At 43.4% G+C, this 16831-nt stretch overlaps 1 protein-coding gene across 1 annotated transcript in view; it reads right to left on the bottom strand.

The window, feature by feature from the left end:
* BARX2 (BARX homeobox 2) overlaps positions 1-16067 on the bottom strand; it is a 66928-nt gene extending 50861 nt beyond the window's left edge. Inside the window, exon 1 of the mRNA XM_080930646.1 lies at positions 15491-16067. Within this exon, the coding sequence (XP_080786772.1) occupies positions 15491-15677 (187 nt within the window). The 5' untranslated portion in view covers positions 15678-16067. The remainder of the gene's footprint in view (positions 1-15490) is intronic.
* Between the last annotated feature and the right edge of the window lie 764 nt (positions 16068-16831).

Genomic DNA, 16831 nt, shown 5'->3' on the forward strand with positions numbered 1-16831 from the left:
CTCAGCTTACTTTCACACATCCTGTTTCCTAGAGGGCTTTGCTCAAAGGCTGCCTCATCATGAGTAAACATTCCATAGAGAAACAAGGGAGCAATGGAAAAGCTAGAGGATCACACTTTGCCCTTCCTGAAAAGAATCCGGAGCTCCTGTCCTGGGCATTTGGGAACCCACAGGCACAGAGAGAGAGAGAGAGAGAGAGAGAGAGAGAGAGAGAGAGAGAGAGAGAGAGAGACCACCACAGTCAACTGCCTTGCCCTGTTCTGCATTCTCTTTCCAGCCGGGGCTGTGGTAATGGCTACATAACTTTTATTTGTACTTTATATTATTTCTAGGGATAGATGACAAGTTAAAAGCAATTAAGAAGCATATGAACTATCACCAAATCTCACTGAAGCCATAAGTCACGATGATGCTCCAGCCTGTCCTCACTTGTCACTCTCAGATTCCCTCTAGGAAAAACAGTGGGGGTTGAAACAACAGAGGAAAAGTCCTAAAACTAATTTATTGAATTCCAACCACTTTATTTTGGTTGAAACTCAACCGCTTTATTGTAAGTATGGGGGGGGGCAGAGAATTCAAGAAGTTTTTCTGAATTCCTGGCTGTCCTGGAACTAGCTCTGCAAACCAGGCTGCTCTCAAAATCATGGAGATCCCCTTGCCTCTGCCTCCCAGGTACTGGGATTAAAGGCATGTACCACCACTACCCAGTTTGTAAGTATTTTTGATATGTGTGTGTGTGTGTGTATGTATGTATATATGTATGTGTATATATACATATATATATATATATATATAATTGTTTCTAGAATATTTTGAGAAGTCCGCCCAAGAGCCCAAGCCTGATCTCAATTTTAAGAGTCCTTGCAAAGAGCCCCAGTAAACTGTCACCGTCAGCCCTTCAGGCGTCAATGTATGACTGCAGCATCAGGGGCCGTGATGGATCAAAAGAGGTATTTGTGTGGCTTGGGATGATGTCAGATGTTTGGATCAGTAACCACCTTATTTCACAACTAGGAACTCCTCTTCGAGTAGCCTGTGTCAAGGGTTGGCAAGACTTTCTGGAAAATAAATACATATGGCTTTTGTGAGCTGCACTGTCTCTGTTACGTCTACCTGACTCTGAGGATCATCACGAGAGATGTCACACAAAATACAGAAACCAGAGTGCATGGTGCATGGCTAAGCTCCAGTGACATTTTTAATGCATGGGTACTAGTTGCATTTTATATATCTTTCACAGATTATGAAATATTCTATTGCCATCTCTATGACTATTTATAAATATAAAAACTATTCTTTGGCTCACGGTATCAAAAAATAGATGGTGGACCAGATGTGGCCAGCCCTTACACCTACTTGCCTACAGAGCACAGTAACGTATATCATTCTGAGGATCATTTAGCTTGCCCTATACTTATTGTGTTTTTCTCCTTTCACAACTAAATTGATATTCCTTAATCAGTCATTTCTTCCTAACACAATGGGAAGATGGGCTTTGTTTTATCAATAATAAAATGTAAAGTGTTCAAACATTATAGTCAGGGAAGGTTTGCAGAAAACAAGCATGGGGGTGGTGTCTTTTGGTTTGGTTTGTATACAGTGCTACAGATAGACCCGGGGCTTAAAAAATGCTAGGCAAGCACTCTACCACTGAGTTTCATCCCAGCCCATGAAGAACAGTGGTTTGGGCAGGATTTCCACTGTGATCTTTGCTTGCACGCTGTTTATCAGCTACACAGTCCTCTGTGTGGCACCGCACCAATACCATGGCTGGGTTAGAATGAAGGCATAAGGATCTTCTGTGATCCAGGATGATGACACTTTTTAACACATCATTAATATGTGCAATAATTAGGCTACACGTGTGGCTGGGCAGGCTATTGCCCCATCGTAAGTCAGTGGCTGCTGTGAGTTAGAAGGAACGCCTTTCAAAGGAGCACGTATACATAGGGCTGTCTTCAAATGCATTTGTTTTCTTCCTGAGGACAGCAGGTGCTGAGCAAAGCATCTTGGGGCCCTGCTGCAGTCCTCTGGCTTCTTTCCTCACACCTGACTTTTTCCATTTGTCTGCATTCCTCTTCTACCCATCACCCCATTCCTGCCCCCTCCCCGTCCTCCCGTGAAAACACACATACACATGAGTACACACACACACACACACACATTTTAGTTATCTGGATCTTCAAGTCTCAGAATATTTTCAACAAGCTGCTGAAGATCTGCAAGTCCCACTGAATCTCGTCTCCGCTATTCAAAACACAGGCTACTGCTGAAGAACCTTCAGAGAACTCACCCGTTCTCCTCACAAACTCCATCCAGACTTGTCTCGATGGCACCTTATATTATACAACCCCTCTTGCTTCCTCCTGCCTGGCCCCCACAGCCGTGAATGTGAAAGAAGACACTAGACCTTGTTTCTAGGACACATCATTTTAGAAGTTGGACACCTGCGTTGCCCTGTGCAGAGGGTTTCCTTAGTGCCACAGGAGTCAGAGCCAATTGTCAGGGGACTTTTCTCACATCACAAGGAGTTGCCAAATAAAGTGTCCCCGGCAGATACAGAAGACATTGCAAGATACTAGTAATCCTCTGGGATACAATTCGAGAAAGACCCATACGAAAAGGCTCTTATTTAGGCAGTCCTTCCAAAGCATTCCCCAATTCAAAGTTAGGAGATGGGGCCCCATGTAGAATGCACCCCAAATCACAGGAAATAGATTCACCCTCAAACTGCATACTTTCTTCCACGCCATCTAATTACCAAAAAAAAAAAAAAAAAAAAAAAAAAAAAAAAAAAAAAATCAGGTCTCTATCCAGTTAGTTCCTCCTTGGTACTCTAAAAATAAAAAAACACTAATTCTTATCCGCCTCACAAAGACAGTGGCTAAACTGTACTCTGGTTAAAGAAAAGGATTCACACTCCTTGAGATGTCTTCTATTTCTCTAATTCGTTTCCTGAGTTGCTAACACCCGAGGAAACGTTTCCTACATATAATTCATCCCACGAAACTCCTATGGGAAAGAAAGCAACAGAGGTCATTCTGTGAGGCCGCGGTGCTGACCCTCTTGTGCTTTTCATTCAAACGTGTAAAGCTCCAGGTCCCGCGGTAGGACAGAGGGCTGAGAGGAACGAAGCAGACCTAGCCAGAGGAACTGAACTCAGACAACCCACAGACCACCCACGCTGCCTTAAAAGCATCAGCGCAGTGATGTCATCCAGAGGGTGCCTAGAGGAAAGTGTTTTTTTTTTTTTTTTTTTTTGAGAGAGAGAGAGTTAATTTTGCTGGAGTTTAATTCACAGATAATTGTAATCTTTCCCTATAGGGCTGTGCCTCAATCAACTGAGAAGACATTCTTTTAATAGGATAATTATTTTTAATAGGAGCTATCAATGACTGGGGTGCTTTGTTTTTATGGACTGGACTTAATAGCTTGATAAACACTATTTTATTTAACCTAAGTGACTAGCCTTGTTATGCAGTCTCTATTTTATGGATGAGGAAACTGAGTGTCGGAGAGGTTAAAGTGGTTTGCCTAAGGTCACAAAGACAATAAAATACAGACAAACCCAGGACAGTCTAACTCAAAACCTACACACAGTGCACCGTATGCCTCCACTGAGTGGTTTCACGCACCTGTAAGCAAAGGACACGAGTCACACATATTGTTCCTTAATCAGTAATTCCCAATCCAGTGATTCCTAAGCTTCGGTGTCCAAGAAATCGTTTTAAAACAGAAAACTGTTCAGCTGGAGAGATGGCTGAGTGGTTAAGACGACTGGATGCTTCTCCAGAGGACCTGGGGTCCATTCCCAGCACCCGCATGGCAGCTTCCAACAATCTGTAATCCCAGTTCCAAAGGATCTGATTCCCTCGTGCCAAAACACTACACCTACGCCGTCAAAATAAAATTAAATTAATTATTTTTTTAAGTGAGGGGGAGAATCTGTGTGAAGGGGTACTGGAAGGAGGGGGTGCCGATATTGAGATATAAGGTGAATCAATCAGTTAGAAACAAATATTGTGACCACTCTTTAGTCAAATTTTGTCATTTAGAGTGAAGTGAATGGAACCAGAGAGCAGTGTGTGAAGTAAAGTAACCCAAGCAAAGAAAGACAAAGTATGTGAGTTGATGTGGAAACTAAAAATAAATAAATAAACAAATAAATAAATGAGGGGAAATGGACAAACAAAACAAAACCCTGGTTAGATGGAAGATATTCTACAGCACAGTGGGAAGCTGCTGTTTCCAACAATCTATGACATATGCTGTAGGCGACTAGCTGGAGCTCAAAACACAAGAAACAATGCGTGTTAAAGGGCATGGTAACCGCAGGTATGGGTCATCAGACCCTGAGCGGCATTTTTAAAGTGTCACACCAGACTCCACGTGTGTGTCAATTAAAAGGGGAAGATGTGGAGACTGGAACCGAGTTGTTAAGTATTTTCTATCTAGCTCTTAACAATGAGGAAATGGAGATTCCACCCTTGAATCTTCTGTGAATAGCTTTAACCCAGTGACTCATAGCTCAGTGATGCCCAGGACTGTCAGCGACTGTCACCCAGCAACAAGTGAGTCACAGAAACAGACGACAACAGTTCTGAAACCTCCCAATGATCAGATATGCCATTTCCCACCTCAAATATCATTCCCTCACCGAAGTTTTCTGGAGTCGTTGAAAACCTCAGTCACAAAAACACTGGACTTTGCTGTATGTGTTACACCAAACACACACACACACACACCAAACACACACACACACACACACACATACACACACACACCACACACATACACCCACACACACACAATATATATATATATATATATATATATATATATATATATATATATATATATATAATGAAGCCTGCATAAAAGGGGACAAATCTGAATTCTAATTTACATACCTAATAACCACATGAATGTAACTTTGCACTGAAAGACACCCACAGTCTAATCTCAGTTCTGTGATAATGGGAACTACATCATACAGAGTCTCCATTTAGTTTAATTACTCTTATGCTCTACAAGTTCTTAGCTCTAAGCCTGGTACCCAGCTACCTTTTATTTTTCTAGTATCCTACACAGAAAAACACATTGTTTGGGCTAATTTTTCCAAGCATCAAAGGCAAAGTATTCTAGCTTTAAAAAATCCAAAAACTCCATACCTAGTCCTCTGACACAGTGTCTGTCACACTATGATCTGAAGAGACAATTGGAAAATGAACTTTCAGTACCCAGCTAGAATCAGAATTGTCTAATGAGTTCACAAGTTACCATGATATCCAGGAAAATCAAAATTAACAACACTCTCCAAATAAAATCTCCTCAGACATACCAAGCTTTTCAACAAAATATGTAATCATGGAAAGGAAGTAACTTAGATAAGATTCCTTTGCTCCCCCTCAGTGAAAGCCTGAATATCATATATTTTAACTTTTTTTGTTTGGTGATTTATTTTTTGAGATGGGGTAGTCTTGACTAAGTCTTGCTGTATAGACCAGGCTGGCCTAAAACTCACAAAACTTTATGTGCTTGTGCTAAGATTGAGGGAATAAACCACCGTGCCCAGCTCAATGGTACCTTTGAAAGGTTTGCTTTTATTTCCCATGTACATGTATATATGTGGGGTGGAGGGGGCTAAGGGGGAGGGAAGCGGGCATCGGTTCCTCTGGAGCTGGATTTACAGGAAGTTTTGAGCACTGAGCTGTATTCTGGTCCTATGAAAGAATGAATCCTCTTAACCACTGAGCTACCCACCCCTCCAGCCCCTGTCTCAGGTTTCAACATAAAGATTCAAAAGCAGATCTCTCAGATGTGATGCCAGGGTGCAGACCTTCATAGCGTGCAGAATGACGTCCCCTGCATTTTTCTCATAGACATATGTACATAGCTGCCTGGAAGCCTCTTTGGAATTCGGTTCAAATTATCAAAGATGTGTTCCTACAACTGCCATGGATAGACGAAAATGTTCAAGAAACCAATCTATGTATGTATGTATAGATAGATAGATATAGATATATAGATATAGATATATGGAAAGAGAGGGAGAGAGAGTAGGTGACTAATAATAATAAATAAAATCATTGTAACAACATACTACATTTATGTAAGCGCAATGTCCCCTGCCAACATCCTATTGAACTGTTCTCACCCTTCTTGCAATGTTGTGAGGTATTAGATGCATCTTTGCTTATATATTTGCTTGGGCATAAAGGAGTAGTCTGGGAAACGGGGGATGTGGGGGAGGTGCTTTGGCCAATTCAATTGTACCAACTGTTTCACTTAAAGGAGGGCAGAGCTCACAAAGGGCTATATTTCTGCCAAAATGTCTAAATGTGGTATTTCTAAATTAGACCTACCGTGCAATGATAATTAAAATGTCTGGACTGTTAAGATCACTGAATAAAGCAGCTGCCACTAAACTTGTCATTACAGAATAATGTCGTTGAGATTAGCACCTCTAAACAACACGATGACCGCTTATTACTGGTAACAGACATCTCTCTGGAGATCACCATGGTTACCTTCATCCCTTCCAACAATCCCTGACACCACACACTGACCAGTTTTCATGTTACAATTTTAAATGATTACAAAATATAAAGAAAATGTACACAGTGTGCCAATGGTATCTTTCCCCCTTGCAGAATAAACTACAATTTTACATTACATTCTTTGATATTTAATCTCAACTACCCTGGCAAAGTTCTCAAAAGTAAAATATCAGTACCAATGAGCCACTGGCCAAACACCAAGGACAACTTATCACCATATCACCAAATATTTATAAAATTGGGGTGCAATGCAAAGGCGGTTTGTTATGACTTAAAGCATCATTAAGAATAAGAAATTCTAATAATTCAGACTTATATAATTGTTGCTACATATTAGCAAGGAGCAACAATTAAGAGTATGTGTTGTAATAATTCCTTTGGGAGCTCCGAGTTCTTTTGATTGGATGCCAAGGCATTGATATGGGTAAGGGTGTTACTATAGAGAGAAATAATGCTGCCAACCAGGCTGGAGAGGTGGGGAAGATACAAATCCAGCTTAGGAAGACACAGTGGCTGTTTAGTGACCTTGTGTGCTCACTGTGAAACTGCTGACAAGCTTTTGCCTCAGGATGGAAAAGCTCCTAAGAAAGCCATCAAAAGTTCCACAAGATTAAGAGTTCTGTGTACATGTGTGGTCCCTTATCCTATCGGTTTTCAATGTTTATGTTATGAAAAGTTTCAGCTATACAGAGAAGTGCAAAAAATAATACTGTGAACATCTGTGTGCCCACAACCAAGTGACAGATTCGCAATGCTTAGACTGAGTCACCATAGGCCTTTTTTAAATGATAAATAATTACATAGGAAAATAAAAACATGGAGGTAACTCTCCCCACTTCCATCCTCCTGCCTGCTAAGCATCCTGTACCAGCCTGAATGTTTTCATTCACCCTGTAAATAGCATCAGACTATACACATCAATCTACAGCTTGTTCATCCTCAGAATTTTTATTTCTGAAAATGATCCATGTTGACACAAGCACATTTAGTTCATTTATTTTTAATTACTACATAAAGTTTATTGCACAATTACAGCACATGTTATTTTATTCCCTGAAAGACTAGTTAGGTTGTTTGTTTGCTTTTAATTTTCCCTCATCTAAAAGACACAAAAACTGAGCAACGTACTTATCTGTGTCCTGTTGCTTTATCTACTACGATTCCTTGAGGCACAACTTCCCGAGGCACTGCATTGCAGAGTGCACACATCTGCAGCACTGCCAGGAGCTGCCACCTCTGCACAGTGGTCTAACCCAAATGGGAGTCCCACCTCAGCCTGCACAAAGCCCCAGGTTTGATCCCACCACCAGGAAATAAAATCTGAAAACCCTCTCTCTAACCACTGGCACTGGGGTTTGAGGAGGCCGAGTTCTCCACAGCTCTGCTCTTACCTGGGATGGGCAGATCCACTGCTTTGCCCACCCAGTGGCTGTGAGGCACACAGTGGGACTACGAATCCCTGCATTTCATGTCCTAGACTCCTGCCCGTCCATGAACGGTCTGACTGTGTCACTGATCATGTGACTTCAGTCCTCAAGTTCCTCACTAGCAAATGGAGATAATAGTAGCCCCTCTCAGGGGTGTTCTAGAGCTGATTTTAAGAGCCATTATTCCAGCACTATAACATATCAATCACACATACACATACACACACACACACACACATGCACACACACATACACATACACACACATACACACACATGCACACACATGCACATACACACACACACACACACATACACACACATGCACACACACACATGCACACACACTATTACTGAACCAGCTGGGTGACTTAGTAAGTAAAGATGCTTGCTACCAAACCTGACAAGTTTCATCACCTGGATCCATACCATGGAAGGAGAAAAGTAACACATACAGCATGACTGTGCTTATGCTTGTGAACAAGAAAGTTGAGCATAAAGTTTTTCTCAAGTTTATAGGCTTCTCTGGATGATGACTGCAAGACTCAGAGAGAGCACTCTTGGGAACCCTCTTGCTTAATCAAGCTAGCTCCCCAAGGTAAGAAGCCATACCGTTTGTGGTGTCCATTCAGGAAAAGTGCAGTCAGCAACCCAAGGTATTAGGTAAACTAAACCTCAATCCACGGGTGACTGCCACCTTGTTTGTGACAGGATCAACCCCCAAAGCACAGGGTGGTGGAGGCTGACAGGGACCTGCCATACTCCAGTATTTCCTGGAATGGAAATACAGACAAGCCCTCCAAAGGTTCCCTAGTCCTGAGACAATTCCATTTCTCCCAAGGGCTATATGCTCTTTCATCTGCAAATGGAAAAGCAATCATAGCATTTATCAAAGAACTAAGTCATGTGTTATAAAAGTATCTATCAGAAGTATATTGAATCTGGGAGTGGTGGCACACACCTTTAATCCCAGCACTCTGGAGGCAGAGGCAAGCAGATCCCTGTGAGTTTAAGAGCAGCTGGGTCGACAAATGGAGTTCCAGTCTAACCGTGGTTATATGGTAAGACCCTGTCTCGAAGAAACAAAATGCATTGAGCAGGCATAAGAGTACAGATCTATCTTCCCACGCAGAACGCTGAGATAGTAGTATTTCAAATTTGATGTAGGCTTGGACTATACATCTATAGAGTCAATTTAATATAGAATCCACAGTAAGGCCTAGTCCTAAAAGTCAAAGATGTATCTTCTTCACTTGCGTCTGACCTTTCCTTTGTGGATGGCTGTGCTTGCCTTTGTGCCCTTAGCTGGCGGAGTCAGGAAACACACACAGCTGCATGCCAGACCTATCGAGTAGTCCTGACATCAGCACCTTCTGGTGACTGACAGGGGCCTTCTCAGATGTGCTTTCGTATCAGCTAGAGTTTATGATTACTATTCCTGGTAATCAATTTAAACCGGATTTGGACACCAGGAACTCCTAAGTAACTCCATTCAGGTTCCCTCTCGTCTCCAGGGTGGACTCAAGACTCAGCTGCAGCCGGAATATAATTAGACAGCCTTCCGAGACCGTCTAGGTGCAAGACTTTCCTCCTCACTACTGCCAAGTTTCCACATTCAAGAACTTAAACTGCCATATAAAATGCTCTTGCAGGGATGAGTAATTAGACACTGTAATGGAAAAGTAACTGTGTTTTTATTTAGAGCACTTATTTTAACAAGACTTTTCTTTCTAACTATTATTGAATGGCAGTAAAAATAAATTAAATCCTGAGAGTTTACAAAGACATTCTGTTTTGAAAAAAAAAATAACAATAATAAATGAACACTCTCCCGGAGAGTATGTATTTTGTAATGCCATTAAGTTGGTGCACAGTCCTAATCAGCGTCCTAATGCTGACTCTGTATCTGTCACAATTGCTGTGTAGGGACACCGTCTGCAGCTGTCCGGCAGCACTGATGTGTGAGTCCCCTGGAAATTCCCTCAGCCCTTAGTCTTCTTTTTCTCCTGTCCCGTTGCTTCCAGGAGACATGTGCCCTTGTGGCAGGATGTCTTTCGAACATTCTACAAACACCTGTGGTTTTAGCAACTTCATGGGTAGAAAGGAGGATGCTGGCCAATCCAGCTGTGAGCCCAGCTCAAGAGACACTCCAGAAATAGCAGCCCCACCCAGGTGAAGCGGCAAGCCAGTACCTCTTAAGAGAAGATTCACGCATCTCATATCATCCAAATCCTTGCAGCCTCCAACCATATTCCACTCAAGAGCTGGTAAACTGGCTCATGAAACTACACATTTCACTCCAGTACAGGACAAAGGGCCATAATGGAAGAGCTGACACCACTCCCACCTAAGGCCACAACCGAGTGGAGATCAATGAAGCTTGGGTCATCCGAGCTGCCACGTTTTTCATCTTTCCTGCTCCTGCGGTTCTCCTAGCAGTGAATGAGACAGACCCTCAAAATGACTAGGATATGGTATTTCTCAGCCCCTTCCTCCTGCCATGGATGTTAACTGACAGGCAGGCTCCAGGGGCCTTAAGGTGCCTGGCTTGAGTCCGGGTAGAAGTGCTGTTAGCCGTCTATTGTCTGTGGACAGTCACTTCAGAAGCCACCTTTATTTCTGCACCACAGAATTCTCTAAGATAGCCTCAAGATTTAACAGAAACCCACTCTTTCCCCTTTTCCTTATATCCTCCTCCTTTTTTCTTTCCAGTCTCACTTTACGATTTAAACAACTATTTTCAGTTCTCACTGCTTCTCATGTAGACGGCCGGGAAATCTGCACTCTGCTAAAATTAACTTTATACTGTCTAGGCTTGCATTGCCAATTCAGCCTTCTACCCCAAAGAATAAGTAGCCTGCATATTTGTAAGACATCGGCCTCATATATAATATTCCAAGCAAGTATAAATATTTGTTTAATTCAATTATCAAATTCAATGCTGTCGAGGACTGCAGACACTGGTGGAGGCATTTGAAGTCTGAGCAAGATTCCTAATCCTTTTTCCATCTGTGATTAGAAAAATCGGCGGCAGCAGAGGCCGCGCTTGTAAACGTCTCATAAGCTCTTAAAGCCCATTCCCGAGGAGCCCCTCACGTCACAGTGTAAGAAACAGAACTGTAAAACTGAAGAGGTGGTAATTCACCAGCTCCTCTCCAAACATACTGTGACTCCGAGCTAGTGCCTGGTGATGCTGGGCATCCCTCAGTGCGTTCCCCCTTCAAATGGGAACAGCAGAGAGCTGTGGAGGTAACCACTAGTGAAAAGCCTGCTGGCCTCTGGCGGCATTGATAATGACCATTTTCCCAGACTCCGATTTACATCTCTCCATTCACATTCCAGGGTCCCATTCTCAAGTTCCCAATATGCTATGGGATTTGGTCTCTAAATAAAAGAGCAGAGATTTTGGGGATTTGGTGGAACCAGCCTCATGAAGCTCTTCTCTCTCTCTCTCTCTCTCTCTCTCTCTCTCTCTCTCTCTCTCTCTCTCTCCAATAGCAACAGAGTCATGCATGTCTGAGCCTCATTTAACTTTTCCCCGGTATGACACCCAGTCTTTTTGATAAATGTGCCCAAGGACACCACCCCAAAGAACTCGTTTCTCATGGACCCACCAGAGGATAAAATGTTCTCAATGCCACCTCCTAAGATAATCACCCTGTCCCAAATGCCCCTTTTAATTGGTTGACTGTCCCCTGGGTGTGTCTGCACCTAAGAAGTTTATCCAGGGTGTGTAACCAAGAAACAACAGTCTTCCTGATTTCTGAGAATCCTGACAAGGACAGTGGTGCAAAAGGTAGATTGAACTGTGCCAAAACATTAATGTGATGATGTAGTTTTGTAATAAATGATAGATAGATAGATAGATGATAGATAGATAGATAGATAGATAGATAGATAGATAGATAGATAGGTAGGTAGGTAGGTAGGTAGGTAGATAGGTAGGTAGATAGATAGATCTTCCACTTGGGAAGAGTAATCTTTCTACCCCTTCCAGTTCCAAAGCCATGGCCAGACCTAAAGGACTGACACTGAAAAGTCACAGATAGATTCAGTAGAACCATCCTGCCCAAGAAGGGAAAAGGAGCTAGACCGTATAGATTCTGCATTTTCTTCCCACAGATGAACCTGCAGAAATGTAACATCACTCTAAGAAGAACAATAAATTGTAAGTAATACTATAGGTACGTTTATCAATAATCTCACAGGAAAACCCTTAGGGTAAACAGCCCATATACTGGTGTTTGTGAAACAAATTACCTGTTTCCTCTGAACACTCCTCACATTTAGAAGCTCTGACTACTTCTAAAACATTTAAACAGAAAGACAAAGCTTCCAAAAGTTAAAATGCTCTGCAACCTAGTCCATTGTGAGGAGCCAGTTTTATTCAATGGCTTTCCCTTCTTTTGAGGGGTTCTGGATCCTCCTATTCCCATTTGTTGGGGTTACTGGTGACCCAAAACAGACAGCTGTGCTGTGCTTATGAAATCATATGAAGTTATTATCTCATCGGGGTAAACTTACCATCACTGACATGATTTCTGACTTCCAACTGGCAATCTGTTTTGGTTCTGTGTGAGGATTGCTGTTACCAGATTTAAAGATAAGACTTTCCAGTCACATACTCAATTATGTAAAAATAAAAGTATTCTATACTCCACTGATGACGTGAATGACAAACTTTGTATAAATGGAGAAATTCTTTAGGTTGTTTTTTGTTTACTTTGGGGTTTTTTTGGTTTTTTTTTTTTTTTTTTTATGATAAACTTTCCTTTACTTTGGCTTAAAAAGGATTCTCCTCCTCAGTGTGAATTAAGGTGACTTAGGAGGCACTCCTGGGAAACAGAAACATTTAGAGGCCACTCCGTAAGAGCAAAACATTTGTATTTTCAATAAAGGCCTGCTAAACTGAACAATGCTTTTCGGATGATGAATATTCCATCAAAGGGGAAATGTTTAGTAATGAATTACTGACAGGTGATTATCTGACTAATGAAAAAGGTTTCCATTCCTCTGTTTACTTAAATACACACTCTCCTGCCCGGGGAGATTTGATATCATGCATTGCCACTTGGATTGCTAAATCTAGCAACACGAACTGCTTAATTAGGTGGAAGTCTTCTAAATGTGGCTTTTGTTTCACCTTATCCTGTGTGCTGACTGAACATGCTGGTCAATAGTGAAGGAAATTCTGGAGAAAGTTTTAGTCTCGGTTTTCAGTATTTTGCCTGATCAAGTTCACGTCTGTCACAGTTCTTTAAACTGGTGGAGGTGTGCAAAGTAAAAAATAAAAATGAGAAAATTTGGTAACTAATTCTAGTGTAAGCTTTCACTTGTTTCAAATTTCTCAGACAGTGCTTCTGCTACGCAATGCTGAACATTCGTCTCTATCCAGAGAAATGTACTACTGTTTCCCTATAGTTAGGAGCCATTTATTTTTTTAATTTTTAATTACGTTTTAAAAGATGTAGCTGTCCTAGCTATGTTTTATTTATTTATTTTTTTGATCCTGCTTTGCAGTTACAAAGTACAAGAAAGCTTTGAAAGCGTGAAACCCGGGAGAAGTCTCTAATGGGCTTCCTATGATCTCATCCACGTGAGGCTTTCTCTGTAATCGTAAACCCACTGAAGGCTTACGATCTGGAAGTATCAACTATTGTAGCCAGTTTTTATGGGTATAATTCCACTAGCAAATCCTACTTTCTACATTCTAAGTCTCAACTAGAGCAAATCAAGCACACTTTGAGAGAAACGATCCAGAGGAAGAATGGAAAAAGGAGGCAAGAAAACCACTATCAATAGCTACATCTGCCGCAAACCAAGAACTCCTAGGAACACAGGACAAGCCTTCAGCCATGTTAACTCAGCTTTAACATTCACAAAACTCCCTTTGAATCACTGCAGTGTGCCTGTTTTATTTCCCACACACGGCTCCAAAGATCATGGAACTAGCCTAGACCAACTGCATGACAACTTTCCGGGCCTTTTCTCCCCTCTCTTTTTCCAGCAGGTTTTCTTACATGAACCTATGCTGTGACTCCCATAAGTCATGAGATGTGGCCTTAGAATTACAGCAAAGCCCCCGAAAGTCAGCAGGTACTAAACGGGCCCTGAGTCCTCAGGAATTGAGCTTTCATTCCTGGTAACAGCTGGAGGGGGTGCATTGAGAATTGTTATTGGGGGGGTCTTCATTGGGATTTGTGTTGTTTTAGCAAATAAATGTTCTCCAAAGGAAGATTTAGCCTGCTTCTCCTAGCCCAACACAGTCACTCATCCCACATCTGAGGCTCTACAGATAGCACGCGAAATGCCTGCAGGGTAACTATCTTATTTTTCAAATCTCTTTCCTGTAGACCTTGTTTATTTCCTTGTTTGTAAAATTCAGTATTACAAGGCTTGTTGTGGGATATCAGGTCTAAAACGTCACTTGATTTTGAAAAAAACGTCTCACCGTATTTCTTATTCAGATTTAGTGACTGCCTGGCTTAGCTGGGCTGTGTCCATGGAGCCAAGGGAGACATAGGAGTCCCACTGAGCAGCTTTTTATCCCACAAGTTCCAAAAATGTCTTTGAGTCTTTGAGAACCACTGCAGTGCGCACACACTTCAGTTTTTCAGAGTATAATTTCATGAACTTTCTTCACCGCAGCCACACAGCAAGCATAGAACCAAAGGCCCAAAGCATGGAGTGTGTGCTTCTAGTAGAAAGCATAGTCAAGAACTTCTTTGAAAATATTTTTTTTCTCTTCAACTGTTTTTAAACTACAGCTAGGGTTTTTTTATAGCCTGATCTTCGTCATATAAGAGATCTTTAAAACTAAGCTTCTCTTAGTGTAGTGTTTTAAATGATTTTTGGATTGATTTTCTACATGTCTACTTGTTCGATGTAATTATTAAATTCTGTCTTCTTCCTATCGGTCTAGATTTTTGTGGATAGATGAAACCAGGTTTGAGGGATTGTTCTTTTTTTTTTTTTTTAATTGTTCCTAGTGTTGGTTTTAGTCACTTAAGACAAACAAGGGGTTGATCCTCTCTGCCTGTGTCAAAACTCGGCATAGTCCAAAACTACTTTCCCGAGGGCAATCATTTTGAGTAAAGTTTGATGTATTCGCAAGTTTATTGTGAAGCCCAGGAAATCGACTTACCTTTCAATATTACAAAAGAGGCAATCTAACTGTGCGTGAAAGATGAGACCACCAAATTCAAGTTGAAACGGACAGACTCACTGAATCTGTTCAAGTGTTTGAACTTTCTCACTAACCCAGAGTATGCTACACTGGCGTCCCACTCCAAGGGCCACTGGGTCTTAACTGAGCTCCCATCCTGGGAGCAGTACCTGCCCAGCGGGTTGCAAACGTTTTTGAATGTCCTCCGCTGACAAGTCTCCTCGCAAGAACTCGGGAGAAGAATGCTTTGGTCCCTGTCGCTTTCGGGTTGGAAAGCAGAGGCGACCGCACACGGGCGAAAGTACAACAGCCCACTGTATCTCCCAGCGATTGTCTTACCGGTACAAGAGTGCAGGGGCTTGGGTCGCACTACCAGCGATGGGCACACAGAGTAGAGGGAAAGTTTCTCAAAGTAGTCGCAGGTCTCCTTGGAGAGGATCTCATCGATCATGAAAGTCTTGTAGCGCCGCCTGGCTGCTTTGAGCTGGCCGGGTGAGCTCAGCCTCAGTTCCGCGTGGCAGTGCATGGTGAGCCGGGACCCGAGCCTGGCGACCTGAGCACCGCGAGCGCCTGGCCGTCCGGGACCGCAGGAGGTGGCGCGCAGGCTGGGGCCTGAGCCCCGCTCCTCGGCAGCCAGAGGGGCGGCGGGACCCGGGGAGGCGCGCGAAGCAGAGAGGGCACGGGCGCGCCTGCTGCGTCTACACCCACCCGCCGAGCAGCATCTTTTGACTACAGCCTTTTTGGGACACCGCAGCTGTCAATCAGCGCGCACTTCCTGCCGTGCCAGGTGCGGAGCGCGAGCCGAGGGGCGTCGGCTGCTCCCCCGCCCCTGCGCGCCCGCGCGGCCCCGGCGCTGACCTGCGCACCCCGGGTCCAACCACTCTTGCTCGCGGCCTCCCGCCGATCCGAGAGCCGAGCGCTCCCCAGACTGGCTCGCTATTTTAAGACGCTCGCTTCGGTTCTCCTCTCCCCCTCCCCCAGCTCCAGGTGTGTGTACGGGTGTGTGCGCGCGCTCCTGTGTGTGTGTGTGTGTGTGTGCGCACGCGCGCAATCCGGCGGACGCGCGCCGCCTCCTCCAGAGGCTCAGGAGTCGAGCCGCCACTTTTCGGAGTCACATCGCCCCCTCGGACCTCCCTTAGAGCCAGTCCTGCTACAGGGGGCGCCGCTCCCGACCCCCGCAACCCTGTAGGGAGCTATGTCCACACCTCTTGGCACAAAGCAGTGGCTTTTCCCCAGTCCACCGCTCAGCCCGCAGCTCCCGAGCCCGCACTGCACCGGTGCGCTCCCGGGGTGGGGCATTTGCGCCAAGGTTGCAAGTTTGACTGCCTCACTGAGGACCCCAAACTATAAGTAAATTTAGTACACTCCATTACCCCAATAACAAACTGAGATAGTTGTGTAGTGGTGTGTGTGTGTGTGTGTGTGTGTGTGTGTGTGTGTGTGTTTAAATTCTGTTTATACAACGGTTTTCTTTGCCAGAAAGGGCCAAAAACATCGGGGTTGCAACATGCCCACAGCTCTTCCACAGTTAGCCCAAATTCTGGCTTTTCCTAGCGCCCAACCGCGGTTTTCAATTCAGGTGCAGAGCACACTTTGGGCTTTTGGGGGTGGTTTCGCTATTTCTTCTTAGCGTCCTAATCTCAGAATCTGTTCCTACCAATGTCTGTACGAACTTTGCTC

This window comes from Micromys minutus, assembly GCF_963924665.1.
Source record: "Micromys minutus genome assembly, chromosome: 16".
Taxonomy (NCBI): domain Eukaryota; kingdom Metazoa; phylum Chordata; class Mammalia; order Rodentia; family Muridae; genus Micromys; species Micromys minutus.